At 44.6% G+C, this 18937-nt stretch overlaps 1 protein-coding gene across 1 annotated transcript in view; it reads left to right on the top strand.

Annotated features, from left to right (window-relative positions):
- Positions 1-18937, top strand: part of Cdh1 (cadherin 1) — a 58656-nt gene that overhangs the window by 38731 nt on the left and 988 nt on the right. Inside the window, exons 3-15 of the mRNA XM_090357380.1 lie at positions 3966-4186; positions 7532-7675; positions 7801-7956; positions 8822-8966; positions 10940-11115; positions 11349-11477; positions 12506-12688; positions 13594-13838; positions 13965-14110; positions 14826-15050; positions 15794-16021; positions 17448-17578; positions 18706-18849. Coding sequence (XP_090213506.1) covers positions 3966-4186; positions 7532-7675; positions 7801-7956; positions 8822-8966; positions 10940-11115; positions 11349-11477; positions 12506-12688; positions 13594-13838; positions 13965-14110; positions 14826-15050; positions 15794-16021; positions 17448-17578; positions 18706-18849 — 2273 coding nt within the window. The remainder of the gene's footprint in view (positions 1-3965; positions 4187-7531; positions 7676-7800; positions 7957-8821; positions 8967-10939; positions 11116-11348; positions 11478-12505; positions 12689-13593; positions 13839-13964; positions 14111-14825; positions 15051-15793; positions 16022-17447; positions 17579-18705; positions 18850-18937) is intronic.

Here is an 18937-nt window from a genome sequence, read left to right as displayed (position 1 = left end):
TTTTAAGTAGTTGTACAAAGGGGGTGAAGTTTCAGTTTAACAAGTAAGATTATGAGTACAATGTACCTAGTTGGTTTGTCCATCTTGGGGCATGAACTCAGGGCCTAGGTGTTGCCCCTGAGTTCTTTTGCTCCAGGCTAGCACTCTACCTGCTGAGCCCCACAGCACTGCTTCCAGGTTTTGAGCCGTTAATTGAATCTCTGGTACTTTTATGCTGGGCTAACTTCAAACTGTGATCCTCAGATTTCAGCCTTCTGAGTAGCTAGGATTACAGGCGTGAGCCACCAGTGCCCAGCTTACAGTATGCCTTCATCGGTGGCATCCCTTCCCTTCCTCTCCCCTAGCCTTTTTTTTTTTTGCCAGTCCTGGGCCTGAGCACTGGACTTGGACTTTCTCAAGGCTAGAGCTCTACCACTTGAGTCACAGCACCATTTCTGGCTTTTTTCTATGTATATGGTACTGAGGAATCGAACCTGGGTCTTTGTGCATGCTAGGTAAGCACTCTACCATTAGGCCAACTCCTAGCCCCCTGGTCTTCTTTTTGGGTAGCAGTTCTCATTATGAAAATGTCCACATATTCTGTTTCTGATTTCAATATATAGCCATCCAGGCCTTCCACTGGCTCTCCAGCTGCTCCAGCAGCCAGCGTGGAGGAGGGCTGCAGGAGGCTTCAGAGCCTGCCCATGGCTAGAGAGTCCCTCCCTGGCTTTTTCCTGTAATTTCCATTTATCAGTCCAGGGCATCCAGTTTTATAGAAAGGTAATGAGTCTAAATGAACACCTGGAGATTCAGGTTGGGGCTCCAATCACCCTCTGTCCCTGTCACTTCTCCGAGGGCCAGGCTCCGCCACCACCAACTGAGATGATACACTAAGTCCTCTGCAAAACCCACCCTTCCTTCCTTCCTTCCTTCCTTCCTTCCTTCCTTCCTTCCTTCCTTCCTTCCTTCCTTCCTTCCGTTTTAAGGCTGTCACCCAGGGCGAGTGTTGACACGCTTGTTTCGCCTTTCTCTGCTCAGATCTGTGCTGGAAGGGAAGGAATCTGGGGCAGCTCTTGTTCCTTGCTTATCAAGCTCCCAAACACAGCCCATGCACCCCATTATGGCAGGGTGGGGGGAGGGTTCTTTGCCAAGCATCTTGTTATGCTCGTTTTTGAAGAGCAGTTCCTAGTTATGTCTTAAAAGGACGCTGCTGTCTGAAAGAACTTGGCACCTCTTTGTCTTGAGTGTGTGATGTCCTGGTTTGGGTGTTCATTGCGCAAATTCCTGTCCTGTCCACCGAAAAGCATGGAAATAATCATCTCTTCTGCCACTCCGGCTCTGCAGCTTACAATATGTGATCATGACTCTATCCTGGTTCATTTGCACAAAATCCCAAGAGGTAGGCAGCCTTCTTGTCACAGTAGAGCAAATGGAGACCCAGAGAGGCTAAGTCATGGGTTCAAGGCTACCCAGCAAAGAAATGACTGAATCTGAATCTCAGTGATTATCTCCTGGCAGTTCTCTTGAGACCAGCTGCTCTTCATGTGCCCCTGCCCCCACTACTGATGACCAAACCTAGGGCTTTGTGTATACTCTAACACTAGAGCCCTATCCTCAGCCTTTTTTTTTTTTTTTTTTTTGGTGGGTCATGGGGCCTGATCTCTGCCTGGGCACTGTCCCTGAGCTCTTCAGCTCAAGGCTCTACTCTTGAGCCAAGCCCCACTTCCCGTTTTCTAGAGGTTAATTGGAGATACGAGTCTCAGGTCCTTTAGTGCCCAGGCTGACTTTGAACCTTGATCCTCAGATCTCAGCCTCCTGAGTATCTAGGATTACAGGCATGAGCCACAACACACCCTCCCCTCCCTTCTTTTTGGTTGGTCATGGGCCTTGAACTCTGGGTCTGGGTGCTATCCCAGCTCTTCAGCTCAAGGTTACCACTCTACCACGTAGAGCCATAGCACCACTTCAGGTTTTCTGGTGGTTAATTGGAGATAAGAATCTCACAGATTTATTGATGCCTGGGTTGGCACTGAACCTTATACCTCAGATCTCAGTGTCCTGAGTAGCTAGGATCACAGGTATGAGCCACCAGCACCTGGTTTGCATCTTCGTTCTTACTGGGCTGGGGGAGTCTTACCACAAGACAAATTAATGAGAAAAGCATGTATGTTTTGTTAATTTTTGTATCACATGGATATCCTTACAAGAGTGAAGCCCTTTGTGGCCAAAACAGAAAGCTTTCTAGACAAAGAATGATGAATCTTGTGAAAAAATGAGCAAACAGAAGGTCCTGAGCTTAGGGACAGTAAATCTTAGGGAAGTCACCAGGCAATAGATAGGTAAGGGATGTTTTATAATTTAAACAGTTCCATGCTGTACCATCTCACAGCTGCTGGGGAATGGCTGTGTCGATGCCCTGGCTAACTATGGTTAAGGAGCAATTCAGACACACCTTTCTATAACTATTGCCTCTCAGTGTGTTCGGTTCAAAAAGATTTCTGTCCAGGAATCTTCTTTGGGGGGTAATATTCTGGTTCCCTCCAAGAGCCTGTAGCAACTCTGACCTTTAATATTTATATTAAAGGAAACAGGATATCAGTTTCTTTCTTCCTTTTTTTTTTTTTTTCAAACAGTTGTGAGGCTTGCACTTGAGTCCTTAATCTTCTTGAACCTCAGTTTCTGTTTCGACATGGGTATCCTCTGGCCCTCAAATGTAGACTTTTTCTGGCTGGACCTTTGGCTTCAGATATATGTGTAAGATCCACCCCTGGTGGAAGAAATGAAAATGACAGCCTAAGCATCCAGGGTGGCTTGGGGGCTTTTTGGCAGAAATTGGATCCTCCCAAATGTAAAGGTGTCTAGACTCGTAAATAGGCTTAAGAGCAGGAATTTTTGTAGAAAAAAAGAATACATAGACTGAAATAGAAATGTCATTAGTAGGATGAGAGGGCTATTGTTTGAAAGGGAGGAAAGTGGACTGATTTCTGTATTTCCTTAGAATGAAGTATTTTTTTAGGGACCGGGAGTTTGTCCTAGTGGTAGAGTGCTTGCCTAGAATGAAGGGTTTTTTTTTTTTCATTTTTTGGGTTTTGGTTTTTTTTTGTTCAGCTGTTTCCCCTGTCTACAAAACTCTTTATTAAGAGTTTCATTTCAAAAAGGGTTTAAAAAAATGTTTTGTTTTGTTTAGTTTTTCATGAGGCAAGGTCTTGCTTTGTTGCTGTGGCCTTTAACTCTGGGACTCAATCACTCTTCCATTTCAGCCTCCTGGGTAGTTGGGACTATAGGTATTTCACATGTTGATGGACGTGGGAGGCTCTTCATCCCCCCTCTCCCCAGTCCTGGGGCTTGAACTCAGAGCCTGAGCACTGTCCTTGGACTTTCTCAAGGCTAGTGGTCCGTCATTTGAGCCACAGCACCACTTCTGGGTTTTTCTATGTAGGTGGTACCAAGGAATTGAACCCGGGTCTTTGTGCCTTAAATTTAGGCAAGCATTCTAACACTAGGCCAATGTAAAGTATACCTTCTCCAAACTCCCAGCTCCTCTCTCTGTCATCTTCTTTTACATTGTTGTTGTTGTTATTGTTATTATTATTATTATTAGGTTCTGGGGCTTGAACTCAAGGCCTGGGAGCTAGCCCTTAGGTCCCTTTTGCTTAAAGGCTAGCACTCTACCCCTTGAGCCACAGCACCTTTGTGGGGTTTTTTGTTGTTGTTGGTTTTTGTGTGTGTGTGTGTGATTAACTAGAGATAAGAGTCTCAGGGCCTTTCCTGCCTTGACTGGCTTTCAACCATGATTCTCAGAGCTCAGCCTCTTGAGTAGGTTACAGATGTGAGCCCCTGGCCCTTGGCTAAAAAAATTTACTTTCTAGACAAAAGGCTCGCTCTATAATTGTGAAGAACTGACTTGTCCCTGGTTTGGCTTGTCAATAAAGGTCCTGTCTATAAATCTGTCCAGTTTCCTCATCACTGTGCTTTCTGTCTTGCAGTGAGTTCTGAAGGCTGCACTGGGCGGCCAAGGACAGTGTACTTTTCTGATGACTCCAGATTCACAGTGGCCACAGACGGTGTGGTCTCCGTCAAAAGGCCTCTGAAGCTGCACAAAGCAGAGACCAGTTTTCTTGTCCATACCTGGGACTCTACCTACAAGAAGTTCTCCGTCACAGTGACACTGAAGGCAGTGGGACGCCACCACCATCACCACCACCATGTACGTGAGGCTGTTTCTCTTTCTCTCTTGTTTTTATTATAATTTTATTGCTATTATTAAGGTGTTGTGCAGAGTGGCTGCTGTTCCATATGTCAAGTAATGAATACATTTCGTTTTTTTGAATAATGTCACCTCTTCATTTACTTACCTTCAGTTCCCCCCTTCCATTCCTGCCCACAAGTTACATAGGTCGTTTTCCATGTAGTGTATTTTGAATAACAGGATTACATTTGTTCATCCTTCTCCCTCCTCTTCTGTGCTCCTCCCTTTGCTCCTACCGCAAAAATAAAAAAAAAAAAGAAGCAAAAACAATATCACCTTTACCACTACCAACAAAAAAACCCTTTCTATGTTCCTATGTTTCCATTTCCTTGAAATACTTTCAAAAAATACTATTTTTTTAATATTTAGAGAAGTTATACTTTTGTGTTCTTCCCTTAAGTGTATCCTTTAGTCTGGCTCTGTGTGTGTATGTGTATGTGTGTGTGTGTGTGTGTGTGTGTGTGTGTGTGTGTGTGTGTGTGCACATGTGCACATGCCTAGAATGCCTATGGTCCTGGGTTATCATGTTACATTCTAGATCTAGTTTCTATATATGAGAGAAAAACATGGCGCCATTTCTCTCTGAGCTTGCTTACCTCACTTAGCAAGCATGATTTGTTCTAGGTCCACCCATTTCCCCACAAATGACCGAATCTTCTTGCTAATGGATGAGGAAAATTCCATTGTGGGTAGCTACCACATTTTATGGATCCATTCATCTATTGTAGGTTCTCTGGCTATTTTCACATCTTAGCTATTGAAAATAGTGTAGGTAACCCTGGAGGAATTTTCTTTACCTGTCACACTTGGGTTTCCCTGTCTACATAAAATGATATCAAAGGACATGTGAAATACCAGTCATACAGTATCCACTGGGGCATTGGTCTCAGCAACCTTACACCGTCTCCATGTAAACATCTGGATGTTTAAGTCCCTTGTATAAAATGCTATAGTATTTGCATATAAACTATACAGTCCTCTTGGGTATCTAAATCTTTCCTATTCATTATAATGCCTTATACAGTGTAAATGCTTTGTCCATCTATCATTCCACTTTATTGTCTAGAGAAGAATAAGGGGGGGAAAAACTATGTAGAGACTTTTTTTTGGAAATAGGTTCTTGCTAGGTAGCCCAAGTTTGGCATCAAATTCAGGATCCACCTTTCCAAATGCTTGGACGATAGGTGTCTACCATCATAATTTAAAAGAAATCCAGGGGCCGAGAGCATAGCCTAGGGTTAGAGTGCTTGCCTAACATGCACAAAGCCCTGGGTTTGATTCCTCAGTACCACATACAAAGGAAAAGCTAGAAGTGGTGCTGTGGCTCAAGTGGCTGAGCACTAGCCTGGAACAAAATGTGTTCAAGGACAGTGCCCAGGCCCTGAGTTCAAGCCCCAGGACTGGCAAAAAGTAAAAAAAAAAAAAAAAAAATCAATCTAGAAAGAAAGAAATACATTGCTTTGCTATTTATCTTAATTTCTTTTTCTCCAAAGTTAAGAAATGTTGGTATAATTTTCAAGCAGTCCTCCTGTTTATATTGCATTAGCAAGAATTTAGACTCATGTTCACATCCGGCTACAAGTTGAATATTTTATTTTTTGGTCCATCACTGGGCTTGAACTCTAGGCTTGGGCACCATCCCTGAGCTCTTCAGCTCAAGGCTACGTACCACCTTACCCTTGGAGCTACAGTACCACTTCCAGTTTTCTAGTGGTTAATTGGAGATAAGAGTGTCACTGGTCTTTAGTGCCTGGGCTGGCTTTGAACTGCCATCCTCAGATCTCAGCCTCCTGAATAGCTAGGATTAGAGGTGTGAGCCACTGGGCTCAGCTCAAGTTTGGTATTTTTACAGAAATATAGTCTTAAGCAAGATGTGGGCCTTGAAGTTGGTTGGTTTGCTTCACAGCTTATATCCTTTACCACTTGAGCCATACCTCTACTTCTGGCTTTTTGCTGAGTAATTGGAAGTAAAAGTCTCCTGGTCCATCTTCCTGGACTGGCTTTGAACTTCAATCCCCAGATCTCAACTTCCTGAGTAGCTAGCATTACAAATGTGAACCACTTGTCCCAGCTTCTAATTTTTGTTTTAAATCTAAAATAAAGCCCGGAATTGAGGCTTGATCAAAACTTCGCAAACAAACAAACAAAAAAAAACAAAATAAAAAAAAAAACTTCGCAAACAATGACAGTGCCCATAAGTATTTCCATGAGAGATGGAAATTGCCTCTAGAAGTTTTACTGTGTTTCTACTAACTATTTTAAAACACTTAATCAATTTTGCTGTGTTTTCCTTCCATCTCAACTCTCTTATATTTCCCTGAGTGTGCAGAAAGTTATTATTATTACTATTAATTTACCCATGAAAAGTCTCAAAGGATACGTTTGGTTCCTATCCTAATATTCTCTGTTAGAACAAATGGAAATCTTATAGATATGACAAAATAAGATTAAGAGGTTTGTATTGATCACAAAGTAGTTCTTAATATCAGTTTCCAGAACATACTTGTTTGGCTACTAATTTCACTTTGGGGAACTATATCCCTTAGGAAAAAACAAAAACAAAAATAAATTGAAACTACCCCAACCTGTGATTTTTCAAGGTATTAAATAATGTCTAGTTTTAAGTCACTTTGAGTATAATGTCACAATAAAGGTGACAGATCTATTATACAGGCTTGAAGTAACTTACAAATTTCAGTATCAAACCCTTAGACCACCGGTGACCCAAGCCTGTAATACTAGCTACTCACAAGGCTGAGATCTGAGGATCAAGGTTCAGAGTCTAGTCAGAGAGGTTGCCTTCCAAGGCAGACAAATCCAATTACCCAGCACCGCCCCCCCCAAAAAAATCGCAAGTAGAATGTGGCTAAAGTATCACAGTGACACAAGACATGTGAAAGGGTATCAATGTATGTGAATTAATGCACCTTCTATCTGGCAAATATCATGTAACCCTTTTACTAATTACAATAAAAAAATTATTAAAAAAAAAAAAGTATCACAGTGTCAGCCTTGAGTGAAAAAGAGCAACCACGGCTTAAGAGGTAGGGGAGGTAGGGCAGTTGCTTTGAGCTGAAGAGCTCAGGGACAATGCCCAGGCTCAGAGTTCCAGATTTCAAGCCCTACTACTGACCTTAAAAAAAAAAAAAAAGAGTAGATACAGTTTGTCATCAAGAAGAGACTGTGTCAATCCATTACAACCTTACATTGTCCTTCGGAGACTGGAGATGTTAAGTAGATGATACGTTGGATGTATGTCTCTTGAGTGACCACCTCATTTTGTTTCTCCTCCTTTTCTTTTAGGACCTTGTTCCTGAAAACAAGACGCAAGTGCTCACATTTCCCAGCTCCCACCATGGTCTCAGAAGACAAAAGAGGGATTGGGTTATCCCCCCCATCAGCTGTCCAGAAAATGAAAAAGGCCCATTTCCTAAAGATCTGGTTCAGGTAGAGGAAACCATTTTCCCTTTCTCTGGGAACAAGATGGCAAGAGGCTCACTGGGGAAAGAAAGACTTCCTCCCCCACGCTTCCATTCCTTACCAATTTTCCTCTTTTCTATTTTTGTCTTCAGATCAAATCCAACAGGGACAAAGAAACAAAAGTTTTCTACAGCATCACTGGCCAGGGTGCTGACAAACCCCCTGTGGGTGTGTTTATTATTGAAAGAGAAACAGGAAAGCTGAAGGTGACAGAGCCGCTGGATAGAGAACACATCTCCAAGTATGTGGTGAGTATCTCTTGGAAGCTTGTTGATCACTGGGTAACAGATGTCTGAAACTTTGGTCAACCCATGATCGGTAAGACATTCTGGATAGGAGAGGAACTTAACTTAGCATCTCATCTCTTGATAGCCTGATGAGGACAAGAGAGCCAGGGTGGTGTGTGTGTGTGGGGGGGGTTATAGGGTTGTTCTTTTTTTTTCACCTCATAAGAGAAAAAGTCAAGGGGAGTTCTTTTTCATATTGTATACCAGTTTAGAGCTAAGAGGTCAATCTGTTCTTGGTGCTAGAAGTTCCTTAACTTGTTGTTGCTGTTGTTGTTCTTCTTCTTCCTCCTCCTCCTCCTCCTCCTCCTCCTCCTCCTCCTTGTCTTCCTCCTCTTCTTTTTTTTCCTAGTACTGGGGCTTGAACTCAGAGCCTGGATGATATTCCTTAATTTTATACTGGAGGCTGGTGTGCTGTACCACTTGAGCTGCAGTTCTACCTCTAGCTTTTGGTGGTTAACCTATCCAGCTGGCTTTGAATTGTGATTCTCAGAACTCAGCTAGTATCCTGAGTAGCTAGTATTATGGGCATGAGCCACCAGCACTCACTTTCCCCCTAGTCTATAGATATGTAATATGCTGGACTATGTCCCCTGAATGACTGACTTCCAGTGGAACATCTGACTTGGAGGAGGGAGACTGTGTGTCCAGTCCATGGGTCTCAGTTTTATGATATAATTGAAGCAGCAGCTCATGTGGGAAAAAAGCCCCACACTGGAACTCCTGTCAGAGTGGGAAGAGTGGGATCCAGACAGAGCTGCTCTGGCCAGAACCCCACTTCTCCACTTTTTCCTCTAGGACTTAAGTAACCCCTTCTTGGCTCTTACAGCTCTACTCTCACGCTGTGTCATCCAATGGGAATGCAGTGGAGGATCCAATGGAAATCGTGATCACAGTGACAGATCAGAACGACAACAAGCCTGAGTTTACCCAGGCTGTCTTTGAGGGCTCAGTCATGGAAGGCACTCTTCCAGGTATTTCCAGTCACAAGGAACTACAGCTAGAGTTTTCAGACCCCAAAGGGTTGGCACTAGAACTTGGGACCAAAGGTCACTGAAGTTGACCTTTTATATGGAAAAAATGGTTTTGGAAAGCTGTTGTGTGTGTATGCGAAACATTCTAGCTATAAGAACATACACACCAAAGGAACAGTTTAAGAACATCCTTCCTCATTAAGAAACATATCCCAGCGCCTTCAGCCTTATACAACCTTCCTCTTTTTCTCTCTCTTTTCCTTTTGTCAGTCTTGGGCCTTGAACTCTGGGCCTGGGCACCATCCCTGAGCTCTTTTGCTCAAGGCTAGTACTCTACCACTTTGAGCCTCAGTTCCACTTCCAGTTTTTATGTGGTTGGTTTATTGGGAATAAGCATCTCACAGCCTTTCCTTCCCAGGCTGGCTTTGAACTGCAATCTTTCAGTTACAGCCTCCCTAAGTAGCTCGGATTATAGGCATGAGCTACTAGCTCACTTTCAGCTTTTTGGTTGACAATTGGAGATTAGAATCTCATGCACTTTCCTACATTTCAAACCATGATCCTCAGATCTCAGCCTGTTGCATAGCTAGAATTACAAGCATGAGCCACCCATGCCAGGGTTTCCTAAATAATTTTTTTTTTTTGGTAGTCCTGGGGCTTGAACTCAGGGCCTGGGCACTGTCATCATGCTTTCTCAAGGCCTAACATTCTATCACCACTTCCAGCCTTTCCTGTGTATGTAGTACCAAAGAATTGAAACCAGTGCTTTGTGCATTCTAGGTAAGCATTCTACTATTAGGTCACGCTCCTGTCACCTAGTACTGCTAATTCTTTTTTTTTTTTTTTTTTTGCTCAGTTGTGGGGCTTGAACCCGGGCCTGGGCACTGTCCCTGAGCTCTCTACTGCCCTACCCTTTGAGCCACAGTACCACTTCCAATTTTCAAGTGGCGAATTGGAGATAAGAGTTTCATAGACATTAGTGCCCTGAGCTGGCTTTGAACAGAGATCTTCAAATCTCAGCCACCTCAGTAACTAGGATTACAGGTGTGAGCCACCGTGCCCAGCAGTGCTGCTAATTCTTTTTTTTTTTTTTTGCCTGTCCTGGGGCTTGAACACAGGGCCTGAACACTGTCCTTGGGCATTTTCAAGGCTAGAGCTCTGTCACTTGAGCCACAACACCATTTCCAGCTTTTTCTATGTATGTGATACCAAGGAATCGAACCCAGGTCTTTGTGCATGCTAGGCAAGCACTCTACCAGTAGGCCAAACTCCCAGCCCCCAGTACTGCTAATTCTTAAAAGAATTTTAGAATTGTTTCAAATGGTAAAGCAAAAAAGCTGTGGATGGATCTACCCCAACTTCAAGCCTCAGTACTGGTGTATGTGTGTGCCCACACACACAGAGAGAGAATTATTTAGCGGTGTTCAATGCCTGTGTATCCACTACTCTGGAAGTAGATACAGAAAGATCTTGAGTTCAAAGCCAGCCTAGTCTACTTAGAAAAGCATGGCCACAAAAACATCAGACAAGAAAAAACCTCCAGTTTTACTTAGCTACTAATCCATTGTTAGTTACTTGTTGTGTGTGTGTGTGTGTGTGTGTGTGTGTTTTCCTTCTGCCTTGAAGAGGGGAATCTCAAATGACCTTTAGTGAAATGGGGGTGAAAAGCCATTGCAGAGAATTCTGGAAGTTTTCATAGTTTACATCCATTACATCCAGTTGTTTATCTGCAACATTCTACCCCTCCCCTCTAAAACTGGAAAAGTCCCGGTCTCTACTCAGCTTATTTGGTGTGGTGTGTCTTCTGTTCTCTGGGCACTTTCGTTTGGATTTGAGATATTAGGCCACATAGCTACCATAGCGAAAGTCCACAGGGATCCTAGTTTGTGGCTTAAGATGGGGTGGTGGGCTAGTGAGCTTGAGCAATCCCCGCTTGTGACACCATGTGTTCAAGTCTCCTCTGGTGTCTCCAGGCACCTCCGTGATGCAGGTCTCCGCCACGGACGCCGATGATGACGTGAACACCTACAACGCCGCCATCGGTTACTCTATCCTCAGTCAAGAGCCGGAGTTGCCCGACAGGACTATGTTTACCATCAATAAGGGAACGGGGGTCATCAGTGTGTTCACCACTGGGCTGGACCGAGAGGTGGGTCGAGACTTGTCAGGATCTGCTGGGAGGAGAAGGGAAATGTGTTTAGTTTTATCCTCCTGGACAACGCAATGCTCTCCAGAAGCCAGGGGTCCATGTGTGGTAGACTGAGGTTCTGAGCCAGGATGCCAGCTGTGAAGCAGGTGGTGGTTGATTGGGGATGTGTACATGTAAAGGGCTGGGCTAGCCTGGGGTGATCCTGACTCAGGCATGTTTGATCTTGTCTGCAGAGCTATCCAACATACACCCTGGTGGTTCAAGCTGCTGACCTTAATGGCGAAGGCTTAAGCACAACTGCCAAAGCTGTGATCAACGTCTTGGATATCAACGACAATGCTCCAGTCTTTGACCCCACCATGGTAATCCTGAGTGTTCTTACTGCCTTCTAAAGGAAGGTTATGACTTGCTCCAGGGTGAACCCTTGGAAAGCTTTTTCAGACTGGTGGAAATTAACTTTAATTTGCAAGGATTTATTGATATATATTTTATTTGGTGGTTAATTGGAGTTACAAATATTTTCTAAGTTTCTGATAGGCATTATGTTAGACAGGAGCAATCTAATCACAAGATTCCTGGATTGTAGTGCTTAGTGTTCTAGACAGGAACATATAAGAAAATTCATAGGAATTAATAAATAGTAGAATTTTAAAACCAGGTCCTGGTAGCTCACACCTATAATCCTAGGTACTCAAGAGGCTGAAATCTGAGGATCGTAGTTCAAAGCCAAGTGTAGCAGAAGTCCAAGAGAATCTTATCTCCAATTAATCACAAAATGCCAGAAGAGGAGCTGTGACTCAAGTGTTAGGGCACTGGCCTTGAGCAAAGCAGTGTAGGGACAGTGCACAGACCTGGAGTTCAAGCCTCAGTCCTAACACACACAAAAATGAACAACAAAGCCGGGCATGGTGGCTCACCCCTATAATTCTAGCCACTCAGGAGATTGAGATCTGAGGATCAAGGTTTAAAGCCAGCCTGGGCACAAAAGGACCTGAGACTCTTATCTCCAATTAAACTCTAGAAAATGGGAAGTGGGGATTGTCTCAAGGGTAGGATGGCAGTCTTGAACTGAAGAGCTCAGGGACAGTGCCCAGGCCCAGGGCTAAGGTGGTAGTCTTGAGCTGAAGAGCTCTGGGGACAGTGCCCAGGCCAAGTTCAAGCCCCAAGCCCCACAAAAAACAAACAAACAACAAAATGAACTTTAAATTTTATTCAGTCAGCTAGAAAGTTGATTTAATGTTTGTGACAGTGGCTTCCTTGTTACAAAGCATCCTCGTTGGACTTAAGCCAGGAATCTATCAATAGTCAAGGCTGATGGATGATTGACTGAATCAGTCTAGTGGGTTCTTGGATGGGTGTCATGAATAACGCTCTCCCCTTTGTGCTACAGTACCAGGGTCAGGTGGAAGAGAACGAATTTAATGCTGTCATTACCACACTCAAAGTGACGGACGCTGACACCCCCCACACCCCAGCATGGCAAGCCGTGTACACCATATTAAATGATCAGGAGCAACAATTCACAGTCGTTACAGATCCTGAAACCAATTATGGCATTTTGAAAACAGCTAAGGTTTGTATGAATAGCCAGAAAGATGTGGCACCCCGGTGTTTCTGCCTTGTCCCCTGGTGTCTTCGCTCAGAAGTGGGTTAACCTTGTCAGTGTAGGGGTATGGTGGCTTTCCCAAGTCTGGGTGGATTGAGGATATGGCGTTTGCTGTGAGTCTATCCTGAGATCAAAGAGGAAATAAGTATTATTGACTCTGGGAAGTTCTTTCCTCAGCCATTTGCCTCTCCTAGTCCCCTTCAAAAATGAGAGAGAACAGAATGGACTAGTCTTGGCTATTTTGTTGGACTAGTTTAGAAGAATGTTCTAGAAGTAGGGTAAACTGGGCACTAGTAGCTTGTACCTATAAATCAATTCTTAGTGCTGAGATCTAAGGTTTGAAGTAAATCTGGGGGAGATTCTTAGCTCCAGTTAACTAGCAAAAAAGCTAGAAATGGGTTATAGCTGTCATGGTAGAGTGCCTGCAGTAGTGAAAAGGCTGAGAGAGAACACACGGCCCTGAGTTCAAACCCTGGTGGTACCTTGAATTTAGTCAGCCAAGAGATACCTGGAGTGGCACGTCTGAAAGCAATATCTAAAACATGTTTTTAACTAGCATAAAATACCTCTTGCTATTCATTAATTATCATTGTGCGCTGCAAGGAGTCAGACTCAATGTATCATTGGTTTGGCTTTGTTTTTTATTTATTTATTTTGGCAGTCCTGGGGCTTGAACTCAGGGCCTGAGCACTGTCCTGGGGCTTTCTCAAGGCTAGTGCTCTACCACTTGAGCCACAGCACCACTTCCAGCCTTTTCTATGGATGTGATACCAAGGAATAGAACCCGGGTCTTCGTGCATGCTAGACAAGCACTCTACCACTAGGCCAAATCCCCTTGTTTTTTTGTGTTTTAATGTCTTCTGCTTCTCTAGGGCTTGGATTTTGAGGCCAAGCAGCAGTACATTCTCCACGTGATTGTGCAGAATGTGCACCCCTTTGCCGTGAGTCTCATCACCTCCACAGCCACCGTTACTGTGGATGTCATAGATAAGAATGAGGCCCCCATCTTTGTGCCCCCTGAAAAGAAAGTAGAGGTGCCTGAAGATTTTGGTGTAGGACTGGAGATAACATCCTATACTGCCCGGGAGCCAGATGTCTTTATGAAACAGACAATTACGTAAGTGTGAGGTGACGGGGTATCGGGGTGAGGTGAGTTGGGGGGGGGAAGGGAGGACACATTGGGCATCTTCAGCTCCATTCGGCTTCCATTTCCTAGTCTAAGTCTGAGCTTGCTTCTCCCCAGGTACCGGATTTGGAGAGACCCTGCCAACTGGCTGAAGATTAATCCAGAAACTGGTGCCATTTTCACTCAGGCTGAGATGGACAGAGAGGACATGGAGCATGTGAAGAACAGCACGTACACGGCCTATATCATCGCCACTGACAATGGTACGAGGCTACCAGAGGCTTAGCTGCCTGGCCCTTCTGCCCAGCTTCCCTCCTTTGTCCTGCCTTCCTTTCTCTATGAGTTCATTCTCCACCCTTCCTTTCCTTTCTTCCTTCCTTCCTTCCTCCTTCCCTCCCTCCCTTCGTTCCTTCGTTCGTTCCTTCCTTCCTTTTTTTTTGTGGGTCATGGGGCTTGAACTCTGGGCCTGGGCACTGTCCCTGAGCTCTTCAGCTCAAGGCTACCACCCTACCCTTGAGCCACAGCCCCACTTCTGGTCTTTTTTTTTTCCCCCCTGGTGGTTAATTGGAGATAAAAGTCTCATGTTCTTTAGTGCCTGAGCTGGATTTGAATCTCTATTCTCAGATCTCAATCTCCTGAGTAGCCAGGATTACAGGTATGAGCCACCGTGCCCAGCTCTCCCCTCCTTTTTCTTGTTGCCTGTCCTGAACTCGGCCTGGGCACCACGCCTGAGCTTTTGTGCTCAAGGTTAGCACTCTACCACTTGAGCCAAAGCTCTACTTCCAGGTTTTTTTCCCCCCCTTTTAGTCGTTAATTGGAAATAAGCATCTCCTCGATTTTTCCTCTATTTTCCTGCCTGGGCTGGCTTTGAACCATGATCCTCAGATCTTAGCCCCCTGAATAGATAGGATTATAGGCGTGAGCCATTGGTGCTCGAGGAGGAAGGATTCATTGATGTTCCTCTGTGTTTCCTTGTAGGTTCTCCTGTCACCACTGGAACAGGGACCCTTCTCCTGGTCCTCTCTGACGTGAATGATAACGCCCCCATTCCTGAACCTCGGAATTTACACTTCTGCCAGAGGAATCCTCAACAACAAGTCATCAACATCATTGATCCAGACCTTCCCCCCAATACTTCTCCCTTCACGGCTGAGCTGACCCATGGGGCCAGTGTGAACTGGACTATTGAGTACGAGGATCCAGGTAGGAACTCGAGCTCTGCCCAAGAATGGCGGGCACCATGGTCCCCACGTCCGAGTTTCCCTTCTAGTTTCCCACATCAGGCTGCCTAAGAACGTTCAGAGCACCTCACCAAAGGTCCCTTCCCTTTCCTGCCTTTGTCTCATATTGCTCAGTTATTGCCATGCCACACAGCTCTGCTTTCTTCCCTCTGCTCTAGAATGTCTTTTTTTTTGGTCAATCATGGGACTTGAACTCAGGGCCTGGGTACTATATTTCATTCAAGGCTAATGCTCTTAACACTAAGGAGACTGAGATCTGAGGATCGAGATTTAATGCCAGCCCAAACAGGAAAGTTTATGAGACTCTTATATTAACCATCAAAAAGAAGTGTTGCTGGGGCCAGGAGTTTGGCCTAGTGGTAGAGTGCTTGCCTAGCATGCGTGAAGACCTGGGTTTAATTCCTCGGCCATGTACATAGAAAAAAAGTCGGAAGTGGTGCTGTGACTCAAGTGGTAGAGCTCTAGCCTTGAGAAAGCCCAAGGACAATGCTCAGGCCCTGAGTTCAAGGTCTAGGACTGGCAAAAAATAATGTTTGTGTCTAAAGGGGGTAGAGCATTAGTTAACCAGGTCCTCCCAAGTTCAAGCCCCAAAACTGACTCACTCACTGTCTTTCTTTCTCTCTCATACATACACATACACCAAGAGAATAAATTCTTTGTTATTTTTGCTTTTCTTGGTCTCATTATTTGTTTTGCTTTCTCTAGGCCAAGAGTCTCTCATTTTGAAACCAAAGAAACCCCTTGAGTTGGGTGACTATAAAATCAATCTGAAGCTCATGGATAACCAGAATAAAGACCAGGTGACCACATTGGATATCATCGTGTGTGACTGTGAAGGAGCCGTGAACAACTGCATGAGAGCCAATTATGTGGAAGCAGGAATGCAGCTGTCTGCCATTCTAGGCATCCTTGGAGGAATCCTTGCTGTTCTGAGTAAGTGCTGCCAGACAGTCCAGCATTTCACTTCTTTAGGGGAGCATTGTCCCCTAGAAGTGACTTTTTTGGGGGTTAAGATTCAGAGTAAACAAAGGAAAAGGCTCTCAAAGATTGTGTGTGTGTGTGTGTGTGTGTGTGTGTGTGTGTGTGTGTGTGTGTGTGTGTGTGTGCATATGCATACCAGTCCCGGGGCTTGAACTCAGGGCCTGGGCACTGTCCCTGAGCCTCTCTGTGCTCAAGGCTACTACTCTACCACTTGAGTCACAGTGCCATTTCTGGGTTTTTGTTTTTGTTTTTTTTGCCGACCCTGGGGCTTGAACTCAGGGCCTGAGCACTGTCCTTCGGTTTTTTTTCCCTCAAGGCCAGTGCTCTACCACTTGAGCACCATTTTCGGCTTTTTCTATGTATGTGGTACAGAAGAATCAAACTTGAGTCTTCATGCATGCTAGGCAACAATCTACTCTAGGCCAAACTCCTAGTCCCAATAATTTTAAAAAATTATATATACATCTTAAAATGAATCCAAATATCAGATCAGAATCTTAATGCTTGCTAATACAGTTATATTTTAGGATAAAGCATATATGCTTGGGGCCGAGGGTTTGGCCTAGTGGTAGAGTGCTTGCCTGCCACAAAGATCCAGGTTCAATTCCTTGGTACCACATACATAGATAAAGTTGGAAGTGATGCTGAGGCTCAAGTGGTAGAGCTCTAGCCTTGAGAAAGCCCAAGAACAGTGCTCAGGCCCTGAGCTCAAGATGAGGACTGGCCAAAAAAAAAAAAGAGAAAAAAAAAGAATATATGCTTATGACTTTTGTAGTCTGTCCACCTCCCAGGGCTGGTGAGCAATGTGCCACTCACACACTTCTATTGACTCTGACTCACTGAGAATTAAAGCCAGCATCCTGGGGCACGACAATAAAAAAGCCTCAGCTGGGCCTGCGTGGCTCAGGTCTGCAATCCTAGCTTCTCAGGAATATGAGAGCTGAGGATCACAGTTTGAAACCAGACAGGCTGGGAAGTCCTTGTGACTCTTACTTCAACTAACTACCAAAAATTTGAAAGTAGAGCTGTGGCTTAAGTAGTAAACACTAGCAAAAATAATAGTTGAGGGACAGCACCCAGGCCCTGATTTCAAGGTCCAGGACTAGCATCAAAAAAAAAGTCTTGAGGCCTGGAGTTTGGCCTAGTGGTAAAGTGCTTGCCTAGCATGCACGAAGACTCAGGTTCAAAAGCCCAGGACTGGCAGAAAAAAAAAAAAGGCTTTATAAGGTCATTGTCTAATGTATTGTGCCACATATGTTGACTGCAGCGACATGAGGGGAAGGTGACAAGTGTCTCAAAGGCAGCCATGGTCTGCCTGTCTGTATGATGGCCGCTTCCTCTGGCCCTCTCCCCACTCTCTCTCCTCTCTCCACTCCAGTCCTGACTCTGCTGCTCCTGCTGTTTTTGAGAAGGAAAAGGGCTGTTAAAGAGCCCTTGTTGCCCCCTGAAGATGACACCCGGGACAATGTTTACTACTATGATGAAGAAGGAGGTGGCGAAGAGGACCAGGTGCGTTTGAAGATGTAATAGCAATCTGTTCCTTTGGAAAAGGAAATGGTCAGGAGAAAGCAGACATTTGAAGTTAGTGCTTCCCACCTTTGTCTCTAGGGGTACAAGGATCTGAACTCAGGGACTTGTGCTAGCCAGGGAGCTTACTCTACAGCTGCAGCCACATGTGCAGTCTCTTTTGCTTTAGTTATTTTGTTTTATTTTTACTTTTTGCCCTAGGGCTTGAACTCAGGGCCTTGGTACTGTCCTTGGACACTTTTTGCTCAAGGCTAGCGCTCTGCTACTTGAGCCGCAGCGCTACTTCTGGCTTTTTCTGTGTATGTGGTACTGAGGAATTGAACCTAGGGCTTCATGCATACTAGGCAAGCACTCTACCACTAGGCTGCACTCCTGGCTCCTGCTTTAGTTATTTTTTTTGGATAGTATCTTGAATGTATGCCCATGCCAGCCTAGACTATGATGCTTCTCTGGGTGATTGCTGCACAGCTGGGAAGACAGATGATGCCAAGCTTTTTATTGGCTATGGCAAAAGCCTTGCCTAGACCTGTGATCTCTGCTGTACCTCCACTCAGTTGGGATTACAGGTGTGAGCTCCAACACCCAGACTCAAGAAACTTTTAAATCTATTGAAAAGGCCGGGTAGATTGTATCAGTGGATAGTCACCGTGGTATTGCTATATACTACACAACCTCAGGAACTCTGTGGATTGTTGAACACAGTGAGGCTCAAAGAATCTGTGGGTTGGCTGGGGCTCAGCTAATTCAGACAGAGCTTTGCTGAACATATTTAAATGACACGTCATATGTAAGTCTGCTGGCAAACACAAGGTCCCGAGTTCAATCCCCAATAACACTAAAAAAAGAAAATGTGAACAAGACATGAATTCATATGTCCATAAGTGCTACTCATGGGGGCTGTATTTTCAGCTGCAGAGTGGAAGACTCCTAACTGGAAAACTACCACTTCACACTGAGGTGGGCACAGTACAAACTGGCAAATATCGAACACACGGTAGTTAAGACATTGATACTGTCCATATCCAGTCCCATAGTCCTTAAAGCAAACCTAGCTGTGTGTATGTGTGGCTTGTTTGACCCTTTGTCATCTTCTACCTTTTTCTTGTAAGGACTTTGACCTGAGCCAGCTGCACAGAGGCCTGGATGCTCGGCCGGAAGTGACTCGCAATGACGTGGCGCCAACCCTCATGAGTGTGCCCCAGTATCGCCCCCGCCCCGCTAATCCTGATGAAATTGGCAATTTTATTGATGAAGTAAGTAGATGGAGCTGATTGCACCGGGTGCAGTAGATCTTGAAACTCTGCAGTAAAATAGAGGGAAATGTTTCAAATAGAGCCTTAG

Source organism: Megascapheus bottae, chromosome 24, assembly GCF_031878675.1.
Source record: "Megascapheus bottae isolate mThoBot1 chromosome 24, mThoBot2.hap1, whole genome shotgun sequence".
NCBI classification, from domain to species: domain Eukaryota; kingdom Metazoa; phylum Chordata; class Mammalia; order Rodentia; family Geomyidae; genus Megascapheus; species Megascapheus bottae.
This window is presented reverse-complemented; position numbering and strand designations above follow the sequence as displayed.